Source organism: Acanthopagrus latus, chromosome 18 (assembly GCF_904848185.1).
Source record: "Acanthopagrus latus isolate v.2019 chromosome 18, fAcaLat1.1, whole genome shotgun sequence".
Lineage (NCBI taxonomy): Eukaryota > Metazoa > Chordata > Actinopteri > Spariformes > Sparidae > Acanthopagrus > Acanthopagrus latus.
In genome coordinates this window covers 15,357,663-15,378,535 of record NC_051056.1, presented here as the reverse complement: position 1 = coordinate 15,378,535, position 20,873 = coordinate 15,357,663, and the positions used below count along the sequence as shown (strand labels likewise).

At 40.5% G+C, this 20,873-nt stretch overlaps 2 protein-coding genes across 5 annotated transcripts in view; both read right to left on the bottom strand.

The window, feature by feature from the left end:
• Positions 1-8,751, bottom strand: part of ebf1a (EBF transcription factor 1a) — a 75,108-nt gene extending 66,357 nt beyond the window's left edge. For 2 of the 3 annotated variants that reach the window (XM_037076970.1, XM_037076971.1), the window contains exon 1: positions 7,084-8,751. The gene's annotated coding sequence lies outside the window, so the exon portion shown is untranslated. The remainder of the gene's footprint in view (positions 1-7,083) is intronic. The other variant, XM_037076978.1, reaches the window with a different exon arrangement.
• il12ba (interleukin 12Ba) lies at positions 314-7,090 on the bottom strand. 2 transcript variants are annotated; one of them, XM_037076980.1, is made up of 9 exons: positions 7,031-7,090; positions 6,409-6,616; positions 5,729-5,816; positions 5,349-5,636; positions 5,120-5,225; positions 4,570-4,811; positions 4,262-4,434; positions 3,957-4,078; positions 314-3,664 (listed from the first exon to the last, which is right to left on the bottom strand). In XM_037076980.1, the coding sequence occupies exons 2-9, from the start codon at positions 6,505-6,507 to the stop codon at positions 3,613-3,615; spliced, it is 1,170 nt and encodes a 389-aa protein (XP_036932875.1). In that variant the 5' UTR covers positions 6,508-6,616; positions 7,031-7,090; the 3' UTR covers positions 314-3,612. The 2 variants fall into 2 exon arrangements, with proteins under 2 accessions (XP_036932875.1, XP_036932874.1); XM_037076979.1 differs by having other exon boundaries at positions 6,823-7,077.
• Positions 8,752-20,873: the final 12,122 nt, after the last annotated feature.

The window sequence follows — 20,873 nt, the reverse complement described above, 5'->3', positions numbered from 1 at the left end:
ATGAGTTAAAACAGGTGCCATTAATACAGGTAACGAGTGGAGCCTCGTTAGACCTCATTAGAAGAAGTTAGACCTCTTTGACAGCCAGAAATCTTGCTTCTTTGTAGCTGACCAAATACTTATTTTCCACTCTAATTTGGAAATAAATTCTTTAAAAATCAAACAATGTGATTTTCTGTTTTTTTTCCCACATTCTGTCTCTCATGGTTGAGGTTTACCCATGTTGACAATTACAGGCCTCTCTAATCTTTTCAAGTAGGAGAACTTGCACAATTGGTGGTTGACTAAATACTTATTTGCCCCACTGTATGTTCTTCTGCTGAGACAGATCAGATTTACGGAAGGGGTTTACTGTTGGAAAAAGATGTGTCACAGTCGACTCATGTATTCCATGCTTTTTTAAAAATAGATATACTGGGTTTAAGTGTTCTGAGAGGCCTGTGACTTGACTGTGACTACTGAAAATCCCTCATTGTTTTGGTTTGTTAGGGTTAGGGTTAGACTAAACAAACTGTAAAAATTCAAACCAATGAAGCCTAGACTCAATAATTTATGTTTACATTTATAATGACACGTTGTGGTCGTGCTGAACGTGCAGTGCATGGATGGCTGCGTAAAAACAGTCAAAACACTCTGATTTCACTTGTACCCTTTGACCTCTATTCACCCCAGACATACTGTTGCTGGTTCCAGTGAAACTATGCCATATGTGGCATTCCATACATCATAATAGTGAGACTGGTGACAGGGTGAAGTCTGACTCACCATTACTCATAATGTACAATGAACCATCTCAATCACTGTCCACTGTATCTCAGTTTCCCCAGTTTATCTACACAACGGCTTCTCATCTTTTTTGGGACTGGACCGGGCATTTCTCAAAACAATTTTCTGACACACTTTGGTCAAGATGTTTAATCGATTTTATTAAGCAAAAAACTGACAAATCAATCTATGATAACAACATGATTAGCCCTGCTTTGAACCCATCAATACATGTTTTAATTGTTTAATATTAGAAGCCAACATGTAGCCGAATTAACCTTCACTGAGAAATGTCACTGTGAGCGGTGCCACACAGCACGCATCCCTCTAGTTACAGTCAATCTCATTGTTCTTACCTTTGACTTTTCAAATGGTGGGGAAATGCAAAGACAAAAGGAGCAACATTTCCCAAAAACTACGCCAAGTGCCCAATGTAACATAAACTCCAAATAATCAAAGGTCAGGTGAGTCAGGTTTAATATATATGGCGTGTTGGCCCCTGAAAGTGCTTCTATCTCTTTAACTCTTCTGCTTTTCATGAGAGGGAAGTCAAGGCACATTACAAACTCCTGACCAGACAAGTTTCAGACCATTACTGAAAGGAATGACTTACTATTGTGTAGGTGTTTGTTTGGGTTTTTCTTACATGTGATGTGGAATTTCACTTGCAAATTAATCTGTGTATCCACTTCACTCACAACTAGCATTTTAAGTTTTTTGCATCTTATTTTCTTTCTCTGAAGGTTGATTAGTTCACATGAAAAAATACTTACTCACTTATTTGTTTTCACTGATTAGCTGTGTATAAAGCCATGACCTTTTCTCAAAGGTTAAATTTGACGCTCCATATTTGTGCCTGGTACATTTCCTCTATACACTGAATGACACAACCTTCTGTAAATGCATATGTTTTGGAAAGAATACAGAATGCTGTTTGATAAAGCACTGTCATCATTTGTGGTATTTTGTTAGTTCAGACACTAAATCCACATTAACTGTGTGCACTCAGTCAATCACCAACATGGGGACTGGGACCCTAATGGAAGGAGAACTGAGTTGACTTCTTTAAAGGTCCAATTTGTAACAAATTTGAATTTTTGAGTCTCGATAACTGAGTCTTTGGGTTTGTAGGTCCGGCCAGCAGCCATCCCACAGTGTCAGTATTTGCATGAAAAGAATATGCAAATTAAAAGGCCTGCATTCAAATCTTACTCTATTAAAAGTACAAAATTAATGGCATTAAAATGTACTCATTAAGAAAAATTGGCCGAATAACATACAGTTTATATCATTGTGATATTGTTATGGTTTATTGAAGTGTAGATATAAGCAGCATTTAAATGCCCTGAGAGTAAAGCTAGTTTTAGCATCTTATGCTGTTTGGTAGTCTAATCTATGACGCGTATCTTATAAACTGATTATATATTTCACTTCATTAATCAGAGAAGAAACTACTAAGTGAACGACAATAAGGTACAATATTTTCCTTTGAAATGTAATGGAGTATAAGTTTAAAGTAGGATAGAATGAAAACAAAAAGGAAAAGTACCAAAAATGTGTACTTTTTTATATTCTCTTATGCGAAAGTGAAGGATCACAAGTTGATAATGATGGGATTTACAGTAAAAACAATATTGCTGTTACATTATGTCACATTCAGCTAGATTTACCACAGCATTTTCCCTTTCACTTGCAAAAGCTGAGATACTGTAATACTTTAAGGCCACAACCTGTGAGGGGGGTACACAAACTGACATTTCTTCACAAGCGCTGCGTAAGACCGCCGTAGACGAACCCTGTCCTCCTCACTGTGATGCACTGGTCACAATAACTGGATTTAAACACCATCATGCTGTTGCTGGACTGCGGTTAATCACAGTTTTTCTCATGAGGCTGAGTAACTCAAGACACTTCCTCTCCTGTCAGAGGGAAAGTCACCCGTATTTGGGATGTCAGTAGTGACGGGTCCCGTTCAGTAATAATAACCAGAGCAACCACTTTTGTGGTTTAGAGGTCGATGCCTGGCAGTGAGATTAATATTACTGTACTGCCTACTTTATTTACCTCCTTTACTAAAGCATATAGGCTGTAATTGAACAGAAAACACAGTTTTTCTTTTTTCAGATGATTTCATAGAAAATTGCAGTTGTTCACAACCCTTATTTGCAGAGGAATACACAGTTACACCCAGGAGAAGGACAAAGAGAAAAATAAAGAGATGTGAGAAGAACACAACACAAAAATAACATGTGTTTCTTGGTGCGTAACGGAGGAAATACCACATGTCTTCATCCACAGAGCAGACATAAAGCTTGACAACAGTCCTGTGATTTGTTCCAGTGTGAGCAAGAGGGTTTCCACCAAAATGCCACGCTCTCACCTTTAGGTCGGGGGGAAAAGCCAAAAACACTCAGAGCAGCTGATGACATTTCAACCTACTGTTTACTGGTCAAATAGGACCAATCATTAAGGTTTCTGTTCTCTAAGGTAAGAGGTGAGGTGTTAGGAGTGTGTATCACAGGCTGTGTTGAAGGTAACATGAAAATATTTTTCAAAATTCCCACAGACTCCCAATTCCCAAGACTACAAGACAGACTTTGACAAAGTTCCTGCTCAATGATTCAATGGTCACAATGGTTGTTGTGAAAGAAATGAAGATCAAATGTCATGGTGTTCTGCATTACACATGAAACAAAAAGACTGTTGAATTTCATTGGACTTATCATTAAGATTAGATACATATTACACACCATGACATAAGCCACGATAAATAGAAATATATATATAAAACCATATAAATAAATATAACGTTATTTCCAATGTCCAGGTTTGTGACTCTCTCTTCTCTCACGCTCTTTTTCTGTTTCGCTGATGTTTGCTCTTCTTGTCCTTCTCCAATCTGCGATGGAACGCAAACAGATTAGCATGAAAAATCTCTTACAATTATATTACAACAGTATTTATATGTTCATACAAAAACTATTCAAAACTTGCAACCTTGTCTACATCCCGTGAGCCTATTCTGAGATCTAGCTTTTGTAAAAATCAGGAAGCAAAAAAGACCAGGGAGAAAAGAGCGCTGGATCACTGAAGCTATGAGGCACATAGTGAAAAGGTATACGCAGTTTGTTCTGTTTTTGTTTGAAAATAAAGGCTGAATCTCCCACTTTAAACCACTGGTATGCACTGACCCAAAGTGGGTCCACTCGCTCCATGGTGAGTTGCAGAAAGCGTCCTTAGCTCGGACACAGACGGCCTTAGTCTTGCGCTTGACTTCAAACTGACAAATGTTTGCAAAGTCGACTGTCAAGGTCTGAGAAATAAAAAAAAATAAATGACATCACTCAAGTTATGAAACATTTACTCTGTCATGTGATTGTGCAGCGTGCAGTTATTTTATGACTTGTGGGATTTCCTGTCACTTTTTATTTTAATATAGACTCCACTTACATTTCATTTTAGAAAAGTTTCATTACAATCATTCAGGTCCTCTTACCTTTGTGGCCTTCGAGTCAGTGCATGGGTTATCGCAGCTTTTACACGGCCGATTGAACAGAGCAATCTGGAAAGTGAGAGGGAAGTAGGAGAAGGGACTGCTCCAGGAGCTTGGGTAAGTCCACTCTATCATTGTAGTGTTGACTTTACTGATCTTCACCTTGTCAGGTTTCACTATCAGGGGCGAAAGCAAAAGATGAGAGTGTGTTTAAAACAAAGATCAGAAGGGGGGAAAGATGAGGAGATAAAAGAGAACAAGGGTGCTGTGTGCTGAAAAATAAACACGTCGCAGTGTCACAGATGTCTCACCTATATCTGACAGGAAAAATTGTTTGGAGTAGTTCTCCACCAGGAAGTGCTCCGTCTTCACATAGACAGTGATGAGGATCGGCTCGCTCTCCTCAGCGTAGGGGCAGTGCTGCATGTCCGTGCACAAGATCCTGTTACCGCTGTCGTCCACCGTACAGAAAAAATTGCTCTGACCTGAGGAGCATGCCCAATTCCGACCGCTGGTGTCTACAGAACACTCAGTGTCAATGTCGTCAGAAAACCTGCAGAAAAATTTGTTATTCACACTGATTCAGATTTTAATGCCAAAAAGCAACCTCTCGTGGAGACATAAGTGAAGGAGTAGTAACTTATGAAAGCACTGCAGAAGCAAAACATATATCCCTCAGAGGTCTTTGACGTGACATGGCCTTGATCCCCAAATAACATTAAAAAAGTACTTTGTTATGTTTTCTTTCATAAGGAGGTATTTATGGGTGTCACTGTGTAGTCTTAGCTCTGACATGAGTCTGAACACTGTGTTATTATTGGAGAGCAACACAGAAAACATTTCAGCAGTCTGTGAGCTTACCGTCGAGCTTTGATGAATGCTACTTTGCCAACGCGATGGCGGTGCCAGGTCCAAGTGCAGTGGAACGCTCCCTCGTAATTTTGAGCCGAGCACTTCAAATAGTCTTCTAATGAGTGACAGCGCACACACACAAATAAATAAGAGGACATTTATCAGTTGAATTATGTTTTTATTGGTTCAATTCTAGTTACCGTTTAGCAGTGACTTGTCTTAAATGAAATCAGAATACCTTGGTCAGCCTTCACAAGAATCTTCCCCCTCTTAGTGTCGTCCTCTTTGATCAGAACCACGGTGTGATTGAGGAGTGATCTGTCCTCGCTGTGGCAGGTGTAGTTGGCCCCTCCTAAGCTCTCCTCCAGCTCCACCACGTACGAGTTTCCTCTCTGAGCTGTCTCCTCTCCGTTCTTCATCCATAAAATATCCTGACTCTTGCTGTCTCTCCTCGTAAGCTCCTCTGGTGTCTCCAGACAGCTCAGGGGCAGCTGGCCCTTAGTGCCGTCCACCTCCACAACCAAAACTAACAAGAAGACACAAAGGAACACAAGGCGGTTAAACAAGAATCATTTGAGCTTGGAGTCAGTAACATGTTTTCATAGCAATCAAACATACTGTGAGGTAGCAGAGGCCAGTGGCTGATGGGATTTTGGCGAGTGACTTGTAGAAGCACACAGACGATGCTGAAAATAAATAACTTCATCTGCATATCACAGAGAAGACAGAGAGGGGGGAAGTAACATGGTGAAATTAGATCAGTACAGATATGACTCTTGGACACATGGCCAAAGGCATTTAATCTTGAATTGATGACACAGAAAAAGTACAATTGCTTTTGTGATTAGTCAGTATATTAGTGTTAGTCCATAAATACAACAATCCCACAACATGATAATATCTAAAGTGTAAATTAAGGAAAAAATAAAAGCCATCAAAGAAAAAGACTAAAAACATGGCTCACAAAATTAGTAAGCTTACATTTCTGACATTACGAAATATACAAAATAGCCTCAGTACACCTCCAGTACCAAAGTTACATAGTCTTTACAAACAAACATGCAAACCTTAAACAAAACGCCAAAAACGTTTATAAATAACTTTCATCTGAGTCCAGCCATCTATCAATAGCCATTATCAATAAAAGTGGTTAAATATAAAATGTTATTAAATGCACAGTTAAACGTTTGACATAAAGTAACAATTATACCTGTAGCTAAACATTCATCTCACATCCTCTCTACTGCTAAACTTATAAATAAGCAACTGCTTAACAAGTCAGTAAACAGTCTTCTTACCTTGGCACTGGTGTCCCCGATAAATGGCGAGGCTTGCGCTTGTGAGCGCCCTTTTAAGTGAGTGATGATCTGACATTTCGCGGACGAATTTCCCCACATCGCCAAGAATAGAAAAAGTCCAGAGGAACTTCGCTTTCCAGCCAGGACAGAGGTACTGAACCGCTCTGTACTCACTTCCACTTACAGTGAGTGCCTCGCTGATGGAGCACTGATGGAGCACATTAGTACCTTTTTTAATAACGACGTTGTTTGCTAGCTGTAGCTACTACGTCCACTTCCTGTTTGTTTACGTTCAGGGTTTCTTATTTCATTTTCATTTTGGTCTGCACCTTTTGTTACACCATAGGGATGACACACACACACACACACACACACACACACACACACACACACTGGTTGTGGCCATTAACGTACCTGTTGAATGCCTTCCGAAATGCCCCCTTTTCCCACTGGGCATTTCTACCTCATGACATCATTGTTTCAGAGTATTACGTTTTATTTATTCAATATTTATTCAAAACAAGATGCAAAGTAGCAAAACAACGAAAGCTCCACACGCCTCAGATAGTGAGAAAACACAGAAGTCTGCTGTAGCTGATCATGTTAGGAGACGTTAGCTTACCTGCTCACATGATGACAGATGAAGTTAAAAAGTAGGTAAAAATTCTGACATACCTGGCTTTGGGAAAGATGAAAACTATACAAGTTGTTATAACTGAAAAGGAAAAAAAAGTCCTTCTTTCGCCGTATTAGCAAAACTTAAATTTCATCCAAACAAATTGACTGTTATTTTACCATTTAATTGCTCGTGCCCACCGGAAGTAACACCAACAAGACTTCCTGACCAAATCCTTCAGAATAAAAGAGCTGATTCCAGGGGTGGAGGTGAGTAATAACAGCAACTATGTTTGTCAATTTAAAAGATAATTTGTCATCTTGAAAACGCAGCAGTTTGTCATGAAGTTGATGATGTACAATACTTAACAGTCGTGTTAGTGATGTTGTCTTGTCCAACGGTCACCAAACCCGTGACTTCAACATTGTAGAGCTGGTCCTGTGTGTTAGCAGCCCACCGAACTGACCAACTCTCCTTTCACAACTGCAGTTGTCAATTTTACCAGATGTGCTGTGATTTTCATCTTAGTACTTCTTCTGTGCGGAGGTGGCAGCCATATTGGTGTTGCTTGATGTGTGCTGAGCCGTGTTAAGACGATGCAGTTCACTGAGCGGTTTCTTACAGTGCTAAATGGTGTTTAACTTAAATAATGACACTGTGTAACACAACTGTGACTTTCATGACTTGGAAAATTATCTTTTTAACTGACAAACATAATTCAAGTGAGATCAAAAAATGATTTGTCTCTCTCCATTCACTAGCATAAGTCTTTCTGAAATAAGGTTTAATGGGGTATGACTTTGGCTCTCTATGTGTGTAAGAAAGTCAAATTATTTGGGTAGAATGTCTGCAATTGTTCTCTCACACTATGTTATCTACCAGTGAACAAGGGTGACTTAGTACATTTACTCAAGTACTGCATTTAAGTAAAATTTCTAGCTACTTGTACTTGAGTATTTCCATTTTCTAGTTTCTACTTACACTCCACTACATTTTGGAGACAAATATCCCACTTTCCCCCTCTAGATTAATCTGATCTGCATCAGAGCCAAATGAGTGCATTTTTAAATTAGTGGACACAACGACGGCAACAAAGATACAAAGAAGAAAGTGTGTACGGTACCTCCTCAATGAGAATGAGACACACTTTGTGCAGTTTGGCCCTTGGGGTCTCGAGGTGGTACAGTGCAAGAGCTTGAATTGGCCTCAAGCCCTCTAATTTCTTTATCCTGCATGACTTTGTGACGAGAATGAATTGATTGCAGAAACAACACAAATAGCCCTAACACTACTATAATTTAAACTGCTAGTGCACATGTTGCTCACTTTAGATGTAAAGGATAATTAAGTGCAATCTTTCCATGGAAGATGTAACCCACCGTCTAACATATTGTAAGTTAAAGCTCACAATATTTCCTGGTTCCTCAGCAGAGTAAAAAAAAAGCTTTTTGCATGGTGTATTGATGTTAAACTGACATGTTTAATGTCAAACTAACCAGCTGCAACCCCGACTTTAATTCAAGTAGTCACTGAGCTGGTGCAACAGGCAGTTCTCTGCTGTCAGTGTCTTACCAGTCGTCTATGCTTGGAGCTGACAGACAGGCTCTCCACAGGGTTGTTCTGTGCTACAGTTCTACCTCCTCGTCTGCTGGAGTCTGGACGCTGCAGTCAGTGGCTGTCTGTGTGCCTCGTAAACCACAACTAAAAAAAAGAAAAACCCTTTTGTCTTTACTTAACATCCTTGACCTGGAGGCTGTGCCCACCCGTGACCTTCTTGTCTCTTTAGAGCAAAATAGATCACTTAAATTTTCTACTGTGCTTTTAGGTGTTTATAATAAAGCAACTCCTTTATAGGTGTGGTTGAATTAAGTGAGACAAAGTCCAAAGTCTTGAGGATAAAAGTGGTGCTGGGTGACTCAGGCACTTTTAAAAACCCAGAGGGAGCAGCAGGGCTTCAAAACACAAAAAACAGTCTTTAAAGAAACTGACCTGCTCCACTGAGTTTGGCTTTAGAGTTGTGAGCATCCACCTGAACAGTTCTTCACCTAGGTAAGGTGAATCATTTTTAGAGTTGCCTTGGAGAAATATTTAAAACGGTATGTAAACAGATACATGGAGTAACACATTTCTATGATTCATTTATTTGTGATTTGGGTTTCAGTTTCACCCCTCTGCATTTGTGTGACTTCTGATTACTTTGTGATTTCCTTGGATTTTTTTTAGCCTGAAATCCATGATCAAACACAAGAATTTGGGAACTTCTCCCGCAAGATGAAGTCACTACATTCGTGATCGCATCCTTTATTATCATTGCATGTTATTTATCTTTCTAGTATCACAATGATGTCACCAAGACATGTTAACCACATGCCATTTAGTGGTGTGTGATCTTTAAAACTGGTTTGGCAATCCTCAGTCACCATAAACCCCAAAGTGGAAACAGGAAAGGGAAGAAAAAAGAGAATAGGCTGGCCAGGTGAAACAAGGAAACAAATGGGGCAATGAGACTGAAATATGGGAAAATGAAAAGAAACATGAGTCGGTCTGAAGATGGGACTTGGCCCAAATAGGCAGGCAGACAAAGGACCAGATTTCTCAAGGGCTGTTTCTTTTTTACGATGTTGCCACAACTGAAAAGATTGTTCACACCTTGCGAAAGTGTTGAACAAAGCAACATATCGCATACACAGACAAAACAGCAGTTTGAGGTTATATGATGAATATTGCAAGGTAACGTGGCCTACAGGTGGATATTTAAAGGTGCAATATGTGAGAGATATGTGAGATTTTAGTTGAAAAACATAAACAAATTAACTAATGAATTATCAGCAAAAAATGGGTTTTGAAATTATGATGTCTTTGTACTGTGTTACAGAGATATCTACTAAAGTTAGCATGCTAACCAGCTAGCCCCAGTCAGTCTCTGTCAACAGCTCCTGAGCTAACAGCAACACCAACACTAACACTAAGTAACCCCCTATTTGTTTTTAGTATTCATTTGACAAGACACTAATTTTAACATTTCTAACATTTCTGTTAGTCATTTGTTATTTATGTATTGAACAGTTTGAATGATAACACTTTTTTGTCACCTGGATCTCCCTAATCTCTATTGTCTGTGTACACTTTTTTAAATTAGGGTTTGAGTGACAGAAGTTCACAAGCAGTATATATTAATTCCAGCTTCCTGTAAGTGTCAACATACCTGTAACTGTGCAGCACTGTAAACATAAACCAACATTATTACTGCCAAGAATATAATCATGAAATTACCAATGTTGTTTACACCACAAAAGGTTTTTATGTATGTAATGTCAGGCAGTATCATAACCACACAGAGATGAAACTCATTGTTTCTAGTCTCGATGAATTGTGGATGTGGTTGCTGTAACCCTGTGGGTCAGAGGAACAGCAGAAAAGGAACTGATCACAGTGTAAATCTGTCTCACCCTGTTCCCTTTTGTCACGTGCATGTCTACAATGAGCATCTGTGTATGATCGAAACAGACAACGTGCTCGATAAGTGGCAGTTTTTAACTTCCTTCTGAGGAAATTGCATCCCTGAGTTGAATGTTATAATCTTGCTGTAGGATCATCCGAGGTTTTATTTATGAAGCCGGTCGTGTGAAACTCAGCTCCTGAACAAATATGTGAATTCCTTTCAGGTACTTAAACACTTGCTGTAGCTTCTCACTTGCATTCTTTTGTAAATATTAAACGAGAACAATTCCCAACAGCCACGTTAATGTCGATGTGTAATCTGTGAAGACTCAAACAATGACAAAGATATATCACATTTTTTAAATTTGATGTATGTAAATTTAAAAAAAAGTGTACCCTCGTAAATTAACTCCTAATGTTGTAGTTTGGGGGTCCCGGAGAGCCTGGGCCCTCTTTAACAGCACAAAAACTATGAAGAGTTGTTTTATCAGATTGACTCTTCATGACTCTTCCAAACTGAATGAGAATTTCTTAAATAAATAATTCAATTCTCGTCTTTATGTTGCTTTGATTAATGTCGGAAGAAAAGAACAATCAGAAAGAAAATGTTTAAATTTGCAATCAGTATGTTGTTTTTTTTTACACATACAGCAATGGAGTCTGTGAGACCCCAAACAATGAGGAAGTAAAACCAATGTGAACAAAACACAAGATACAGAGGATGTTTCTATGAAAAGCAGAACAATAATCTTCTGTAGTGTTTATCTTTCACCACTAGATGTCCCCAGAGGGTTGTAGGTGTTTTCATATAAGACCTGATCGCTTTATGGCTGTACATTTCACTTTCCTGTGGTGATCTCGGTCCTGTTAACAAACTGGTTAAGTGTATTTTGGATCTTTATTGCTGGCTGTCCAGCAAACGTTCACAGCTGAATACAGACTGAGACCGTCAAAATTTGATTCTAAAAGTCAAAAACAGAAAATGTATTCATACTTGGTATCATCGTCTCTGAAATACACCACACAAGTCTGAAACCTTGCATTCATTTGGATGCTGATCTCCGTTTCAGAAATCACATAACGAATATATAATCACTGAAACTGTTTCATGCATCATCTCAGCAGGTACTGCAGCTTTTGTGTTGGCAGTGTTATCCAAACAATCACTATGGCGGCCCCAGACCCCTCAGAATGCAGCAGCCGACATTTTTAGCATTACTCGTTACTGAAATCACTTCACTGGCTCACAGTACAATGCAGATCACCTACTGAATCCTGCTAATAGTCTATAAAGCACTTAATGGTTTGGCTTCTCAGCACATATCTGACATGCTCACTGATTATAACAGAGAGTGCCTTCTGTTACTGCGCTCCTGCTATCTGGATCACGATGCCTGCTGACTAAAGGTCCATCACAACGGTGACCACGGTGAAAAACAAAATCAGAACGGTCCTGTTCTCCCATGTCGGTCGTTAAATACTGTACGGTTCTGGGTTTGAGTTGGATGTTTTTGGCTTTTTATTACCGTGTGGTATATTTTATGTATGTTTGAAGTGTTTCTGTATTTTACTCTATTCAGATTCAAAATTAACTTGTCATTATTCAAGATGGCAGCACACTGAACAGACTCTGGCTGGGGTGGGTGTTGTCTTTTAGTATCCTTCACCCATATTACTGATGGTTCATAGATGGGTACCAGTGATGTTCTGGGCAACTTTTAATACCCACTGTAGTTACGAGGTCATGAGATAAATCTATTGTCATTATTATTGTAACTTTAAACACAAGGGGTTAAAAACCAAACCCGCAAACTTTGTTTGATTTCTCTGTGCTGCATCTATTTTAGAAAATGAAGTATATGATGGAATGAATGCTGAATTAAGGAGTTTCACAGCCCCAGGAATGAAGTTGCTCAGTACTGTGGCGCTATGGCAGCAGTACTTGTGTATCTTTTGTCAGATGGCAGCAGGGTGAACACACTTTGGCTGGGGTGGGTGTTTTCCTTTGGGCTCTGTGCAAACCTCACTTCACCGAAATCACTGATGATCAGCAAAAGGGTACCAATAATGTTCTGGGTGGTTTTAATTACCTGCTGCAGAGCCTTCATGTCCTTCATGTCAGTTTGTAATGTTTCCAGTCTGAATGCCTGCTCTGTCTTTCAATGTAAAGCACATTGAGTTTACTGTGCTACCTAAATTAAATTGCAACTGACATCATGAAGGTTTCCATCCGAAATGAAAAGCTGTCCAATCGGTTGAAGTAGTAGTTCAGAGTGTCCACATATGAGGTTCCTGTGGTTTGAGCAGTTATGCAGTCAGCACAGTCTAAGCATTACAATTACATCACGCTGAGTGTACTTTAGCTCGGGGAAGATTGGGATTTAATTGAGTATGGCTAGTGTCCTTGCTCAAGTGTCACAGCACATTGTTCTGCAGCTGTTGAGAATTACACAGCTGGGCAAGAGGCTCTCTATGTGCTTGTGATCTGTGGCTGCGCGCTGGAACGTTTCCCGGATGCCCCCAAAAACCATAACAGCTGGAGTGAAATCAGTGCGATGATCTCATCGGCGAGAGGGGTGGAAAGTAGGGAAACAAAAGGGAAAAAGGAGAAGACTCTGGTGATGTAATGTGTGTGTGGTAGAGAGGGAGAGAGAGAGAGAGAGAGAGAGAGAGAGAGAGAGAGGAGGTGTGAAGTGGACGGAGGTACAGAAAGGTCAAGTTGGATAAAGTGGTGGATTCGGCGGCCGGATCCACAGCCCCCCTCTCTCTTATTGACGCAGCCCTTTGTGATGCTGAGCAACAACAGATTTGTTTTTTCAGTATAGATGGACCTCAGTGGCATTTGGTTTGTTTTGCTTTGTTGGTGTATGTGTGTGTCTGTGTTTATGCAAATTCACTTTGGAACCCCTTGGAAGATTTGTGATTTGTAAAAGGAGGGGACTGGTCTTGTGTACAGATTCACAGATTCATGGACCTTTCTCTGACTGGGAATGTGAAATAGTCCCAACTGTTAACATTCCTCTGAGCAGAGAACCACCTATTAGTACAAGGCCAGATTTACTGTGAATAACAATGAAGTCAAACTGTCAAGTCAGGAATTTCCAGCATGTGAGCGAGCCTGAAAGCCAGAGGAGTTTTGACAGGGGACGGCAGATTCTCGTTCGTTCTTCCTGTAATCTGACCCTGCATAATGGACCCTCAGGTTCAAGCTCAGTGTGTCGTGACTGAACCACGCAGTAGTAAAAGTGTGTCTCTATCTGTCTCCCTCTTTATCTGTTCATTGTCATTGTCAGTTTTTACTTTGCTTTTTAAAGTGAAACTCTCACAAAAATGCAACCTAGGCTTTATTTGTTAATGTGTATGAGTCAAACCTTTGTGTAAAAGCATAATTTTGACTAAAGAGGCACTTTTAAGATTTACTGTACTTTTGTTTTCGGAGTGCAGGGGCACTCTTATGCTAGCATCAGAGCTGCTATTTTTTAAAACAGCCCTGTTAGCAGCTCTGACAGGTTAAATGTACACCAGCACTTTGCGCTAAATGCTAACAGCAACATGCTAATAAGACTTTTACATTACTCACTAGTACTTAGCCTGTAGAATGGCAAAGCGGTGACATATTTTTGTAGGCTAACCCGAGTTAGCAATGCCCCAGTTCCCTCATCTAACAGCTTGTGGGACTCTTCTGCCAGATAATCTTCACAGATGAACGCCACTTTAGTGATTTTCAAAGCCTAAATTAAATCTCTACAAGTAAAAAGCTATTTTCAGGCTATGGACAAACTAGATTGCAGTCGCATGATTTAAACATCACCACCACTTAGCGTGTTACTCCATAATTACGATACATGTTTTCTATAAATTGTTTCCTTTACAAATCTACAAGTTGTAAAGGTAGAGTTAAACCAATTTGCAACAGAAGATGTATTTTTAGACTAAATACACACACTCAAACACACACACACACACACACACACACACACACACACACACACACACACTAATGAGGGGGATGAGGAACAGGTGGAGTGAGGCAAGTAATGGACAAGTGAAGGAAGTAAAGGAAAAAAACACCGGAAGGAGGGGAAAACACACTCATGACAGAGGGAACCGTCTGTGCGAAAATGCTAACTGATTTTGAACAACTTGGAACAGAACTGAAGACTGCACTGAACATCACAGTGGTGTTAACAGTGACGCATTCACTTCCTGATGTAAGTACTGAAGTGCCTTTGACAGCTGGAGCACGTACAAGTACATTTGAACATCCCTCATCTGGGGACAATGAGAACCTGGACAAAAATGTTATTTGAACAGTATTTAGAATATGGTGTTCTGGTGTGAACCAGTATGGTGGATTAACTGATGGCCTGATGTAACAGCAAAAATCCTCACAGCTCCCAGATTCATTGCGTCATCCTCACAGCTACTAGAAACACAAATAAAGAACTTTGGCACAACTGAACAAAAAGGGTTCAAACTCATTCTCCGCACGTCACACTGAATAACTGCTAAATGCAGAGTTTCATCTCTGTGTCCTTTATGAACAATTTGACACGGGGGTGCATTCAGTAAATAAATTTAAACGGCCCTGCATCCTTCTGCACGTTGTCCATTAAGACGCTGGAAAATGGCACTTTGCTCATTCAGACTGTTGATTAATCACTGTATTCTGAATTATATAAAAGGTGCCCAAATTCACATTAACGTCCCAAAACAAAAACTCTTGACTCTAGCTTTCGTAACTTTCTGTCAAGTCATCTCTTGGGAAAAGTCAAGGGGGGGAAACCAAAACCAGAGCCTGTTTCGGAGTTAGTGAGTACGGTTCCCAGGGTTCAGTAAGTTTTAATGCGGGACTCTCGCTGCAGATGAAGAGTTATTAATGAACACTGCGTCCCGCGGTGCCACAGTCGGTATCGCCTTCGCTCAGGGAAATACGGGCTGGTGCTTTCCTCGTTTATCATCCTCTCTCAGAAGAACAGCATCAGCGAGGGGTAGCCTGCTGGAGAGAAAGGGCAGGTAGAAGGAATTTCTCAGGCATTATATCACCTTTCCCCAGACTGTCTCTTCTACCACTGGAGAAAAGGCCCTTTATTGAAGTTTTACTCTGGTCTTCTCACCAAACACTTGACAGAAAAATATTGTTGTTATGTAAGGGTATTGGATAAGCCTGTGATCAAATGACCTGATGGATTGACTTTACAGAAAGGCCCTTTGTGCGTAACAAAGAGGGTCCTCAAGAGGAACTGATCATTTTCTCAGTAGACAAGAGATGAGGACTGGAACAATCAATTGAAGAATGCAGTCACACCAGAAAATGTTCAGGGAATTGATTTTCCTATTGTGCATGAAGGAGCGAGAGCTTATTACGGGGAGGTGCACATTGACAGCTTTGTTGCCAACTGTTAAATCTTACAAAGTTACCATCAGAATTGGTATTTTTGAACAGAGGACAGAGCCAGAGCTCTTTGTCATCTTCCCTCCCTTTCACATACGTGCACGAGTTACTTGACATAGTACGGGAGCTCTATATTTTAAGGGGATTTCACATGGCAGGAAGCAATAACTGGAATCATATTACTCTGACATTCGGATTGCCAAGGGTCATGTCACGTCATGGTCTGTAACCGCTTTATCCCTTTTTCGAGGGGTCGCGGGGATTTGTTGCTGGAGCCAATCCCAGCTGTCTCCAGGTGAAGGCAGGGTACACCCCGGACAAGTCCTCAGCTCATCGCAGGGCCCTCAGGAGCTTGCTCAAGGGGTTCAGTACGTGCATGCAGCTCAGCTCGGCACGGGGAGCCAGGATTTAAACCAGCAACCTTCCGATCACTAGCTGACCTGCTCTGCTCTGAGCTACAGCTGGGTTTAGCCAAGGGTTTGAATATTGAAATGCACAGGAGTAGTTTCAGTGGATCACGCAGGGCTATTTTATTTAATGTCTGAATATCGTCCTTATTCCTAAGGAGGATAGTTTCCTTAGGAGGATGGTTTTCCATTTCAAAGAACGCATGGTGTGTGTGGGAGAGAGCCCTTTTTCGCCTCAATCTGTGGGTGGTATGATATAAAAAGGAGCTGGTTCATGCACAAGAAGTTGTTGTTTCTGTCTGACAACTTTATCAGAATGTTTTATGAGGTCAGTGACTGCTGTCTGTGTCTGTGTGTGTGCATAAAGACCACACACTTAAACTAAAAAAGGACAAATAAGCTCAGTGACTCACTGATCACTTCCTTTTAAGTGTTATTTTCAGTGCCTGCCCGTAAGAGTGACTTCAGCCTGCCAGATAGAGTCACTTTGAACAACTCAACCTTTGGCCTGGCTGGCCCTCTAATTGTCAGGCACGGCGCCAAGCGCTACATGAAGCGTCACATTTTGTTCTTTTTGTTTTACATTTTTGCTGTAATTAATGTGTTTCTTCCGGCTCTGGTGTCCCGATAGTGGCACAGGGCAAATGTCTGGACTCTCATCGGGCGTCCTGGCATTCTGCCCGAAGCAGAACGAGTGAAATCGGAGGCAAAATGGGCTAATCTGTCCCTGTCTATGCGCAAAGTAATCAAAACCTCACCCGGGCAACGTCAAGTCCTTCTTGCATGTGCAGTCATGATGATGAAAGGATGTCACAGAGACAAAGGGAACATGACTGTCGTGTTAGTTCGACAAAAGCAGCTTCGCCCTCTTACCTTCATGGTAATTGTGTCTGTAGCCAGGGATACTCTCTTTTGTTCGACTGTGTATTAGGATGCACACACACGCACACCGAGAGTACTTGTATGTAGCATAGCACATCACAGAACACAATAATGGATCAAGAAAAAAAATGAATAATTTTTTTTTACCTAAATTATAAACCATAGTCTGGAACAATCTAATCTTGTAAGGAGAGAAATAGAATAGAAGAATAAAATCTCTCCTCTTAAATTTCTTCTTAAAAACTTAAATGGTGCAGCACATGTGGTCTGCCAATGCTTATAACAGTCTTTTCAGAGGGTTTGTGCCAGATGCACACATCGAAACACACCCGTATGCAAATGATGAAATACAAAGACAAGAGAGTATACACATTACTCAACAGGTCCATGTTGTCCACTACTTTTTCTTTAATCGATTTAAAGTTAAATCTCCAGGTTGAATGAACAGACTTTGGGTTTTTGTCAGCTTTATTTTATAACGCTCACTTTTGCTTATTTACAATCCTGCAATTGCGTCTAGTGTTTGGGTCCCTTTTTGTAAAATTGTGACAGACAGCTTATTTCTTATTACACAGTATGTCCAATGGTTGACCTCCTTGTGTGTTTGAAGAAAAAAAAAAAAAATTGTTCAACTGTGTAGACGTGCTTGTTTTCCGACCAGCTGGATTGAAGAATCTTTGCGGAGTCCAGATAAGGCCTTAAAAAGCAGCGCGTGTCTGTGACGGTGAAAGCAATCATAATTTGAAAGTCTCAGAAATGATGACTACGTGAACGGGCACACGCAACCGCTCCGTGAATTACCGAAGCTTATTCTTGTCAGTCAGCCCAAAGCTGTCAGTCTGCGAAAAGAGGTGGTGTGTGAGAGGGAGAAAATAAGAAGAGTCTACAAGTTAGTCTGTACATTTGATTAAAGGCAGGACTTCATATCTCAGACGCATTCAGGTATAATTTGGGATCACAGAGGGATGTGTAATTGGTGGTAGTGCGTGCCAACACAATCAAAGTAATGGACTATTTTGGTCAAGTCACATTGTATTATCAGAGCTGCACAAGCTGATATGTGAAGTAGACCTGTGATGCCGTGCCAGTGGAATGTCAATCGTCCACTGGGCCTGCCTCTTCAAAGGGTCATGCCATGCTGTTGTTTTCTCCTTCTCGCTAGTTGAACAGCTTGGGCAAGTGCACGGGAAAAGACTCACAATTCATTTAAACAACAGGAAACGGAGTCCAACCTGTCTCAAAACGCAGGGCCGTCCAGGAAGCAATTCATTATACTTGCATCAATGACCTCAAACTGCGCTGAGCATTTTTCCATGTGTCGATGGCTTATTGGATTTCATGTACGTCAGGAGAAGACACTGAGGCGTTGTGAAGATGACGCGTTGCGCTTTGAAAGCTCATCTTACGTTACAGTGTGCTTGGAAGTGAAAAAAACTGGTCAGCAGCAGACAAAGAAACCCCCAAAACAATTCATTTAAAAGCAAACAACATGAATGTGTTAATAATTTGCAACTGAAAAACATTTCAAAGAAAAACTCCTCCTGTTATTAATTAAAGATCTTGAAACAGTTTACGACCTTTAAGAGATTAAAAGCAACTCCTGTCTGATATGTTTCAAGAGTTTCAGTGACTATGCTAAAAAGATTTTTAAATGAATCTGTGAATATAAAAATATCTTTAATTTCACATGTGTAGCTAGCAGACTGATTGTGACGGTCCCCTTTCTGCACTGCTTTGAGCAGCTACAGGTTGCTTTCAGGTAACTCCAGTTAAAAGAAAGTTCAGGCAGAGCAGCTGGAGGACATCAGAGGGAGAACCATAAAACATTTTCTCCCTAAAGTATGATTCACTTCCACCAAAATCACCAATAGCCGGTGCTCAAATGATTTTGAGGCCGTTTTTCTATTTTAAGGTGAAAGAGCCACATAATGTTGTTTCAAGATGAGCACGGATAAACTTTCGCCTTCAGCAGACGAATGTGAGAACGGTCCTCATGTGTTGAAGTCTGCTGTACATCATTCTGCACAGTGAAGATCAAACATCTGAGTGCATACAATGAATACAACACATGTCTGAGCGGAGGGGGCGCTTTCATGTATCTGCGTAGTCTCAAAATGTTGATATGGACCGTGTCTGCAAAATGTTCACTGACAACCAATTACATTTATCTGCTTGGGCCATCTACAGCATGATTGTATTTTATGGTATATGTAAACGTAATTTCTAGACGACAAGTTTGTGCTCTGAGAATTGAAGTGCTCGTCTTAAAATACAGAAAAGACACGTGTGTGATATTCTTCTGGGCCTCCTAGAAAGCACCTCAAAGCCTCTTCCTCAAGGCCAGATATACAATTACAAACTTCGGTACCCGTACAGTGCAGAATCTTTTTTTGTTTTCTTCTCCATAGAGGGTGAAAAACTTAATATTTCTTAAAAGAATTAGAAGTCAGTTAACACAACGAAGAAAAAATGTTCCCATGGTCGTAACTCACGCAAGTTTCTAGTAAGCTTTTTGTCTGTCCTTACATGAACTCAGATGTTTGTTGTTTCAGCCAATTTCCATGTCATTATTTATGTTTTTACCTCTTTCCTACCCCCCCCTTTTTTTTTTATCTAACTCCCACTCCGCTGGGAATTTATTTAGTTTAGGTTGGAAAATATAATACATACTTGCTCTGCTGTTAAACAGCCGCCACCACTGGGTTCACCGAGCAATGCTCTCCTCCGGCACTATATCCCAATTATCCGTATTTTTCCTTGCGGGGTTTCTGCCTCCCATCCAGCAGTGATGCAATAGGCTGCTGCACTTATATAGATTATATGTGTGCAATGTTTGAGAATGTTCAGTGTGCTTCAAGTTAAGGAGTGTTGGAGGGGCTGCGACGGGCTGCAGTTGTTTACAAGGCATAAATGCTCCATCAGACCGGCGATGATGCAGATGCTCTCCAAAATCAAAACAGCCATGTTAAATTGTTATGTTGTCCCGGCAACTCATTATTTAGGCTCGCTTCGCCTCCGGTTCTCTTTCGAGCTGTGATGAGGATAAGGCCCCCGCTGGTCCTGGTTCTGTTCATGGTCCTGTTTTGAGCAGGTGATAAAATATCCGCTTGTCTGGCTCTCAGCTTGGGCCCTCGTCTGCAGATTCTCACAGAGCGTCATCGAGTTAACAGCACGGCTGTGAGCGGTTAACGTCAGACTTCTGGTTCAAGATAATCTCAAAAGCAGCATCAGTAAATGAAAAGCTTTTTGTGACGCGATGTTTTAAAATTTGGAGATAAAGGAACACCAACTAATGAAAAATAAGCAACGAATTAGGACGCTTGTCAGCTGGGACAGTAATGATAACTTATGGACAGCATTTTAAGGAAAAAATGTCATGGCACTGTTGAGCAGAACATAATTACAATGTTGCTCTGTTGCAATTACCAATTATTGAATGAGTGTTGTAAATGTGTAAGCCCGGTTCATATAAATCCTCCTCATACCAGCGCATATTTAGTGGGATGTGTTTGTCTGAAGTTTTAGTGTCTGGTCTAACCGCTTTTATCTTTGCTATGCGCACACATATCCACAGATCCTCTTCACACCCATGGAAAATGTGTGCATGTCTTTGACTTGTGGTTTTGTGCTGAAACCCATTAACTACAAATCACATTTTTATTTTATACTCTGTAATCACATTTTGACATGAGGACAACATGACAATAGCTGCCGTTTCGACACC

Bases quoted from the DNA above. Each gene is read 5' to 3' on its own strand.
- il12ba (XM_037076980.1), bottom strand. From the start codon at position 6,507: ATGTGGGGAAATTCGTCCGCGAAATGTCAGATCATCACTCACTTAAAA. The intron at 5,817-6,408 runs GTAAGAAGACTG...TGTGATATGCAG, and splicing joins TCGGGGACACCAGTGCCAAG to ATGAAGTTATTTATTTTCAG. The intron at 4,435-4,569 runs GTGAGACATCTG...CGCCCCTGATAG, and splicing joins ATTTTTCCTGTCAGATATAG to TGAAACCTGACAAGGTGAAG.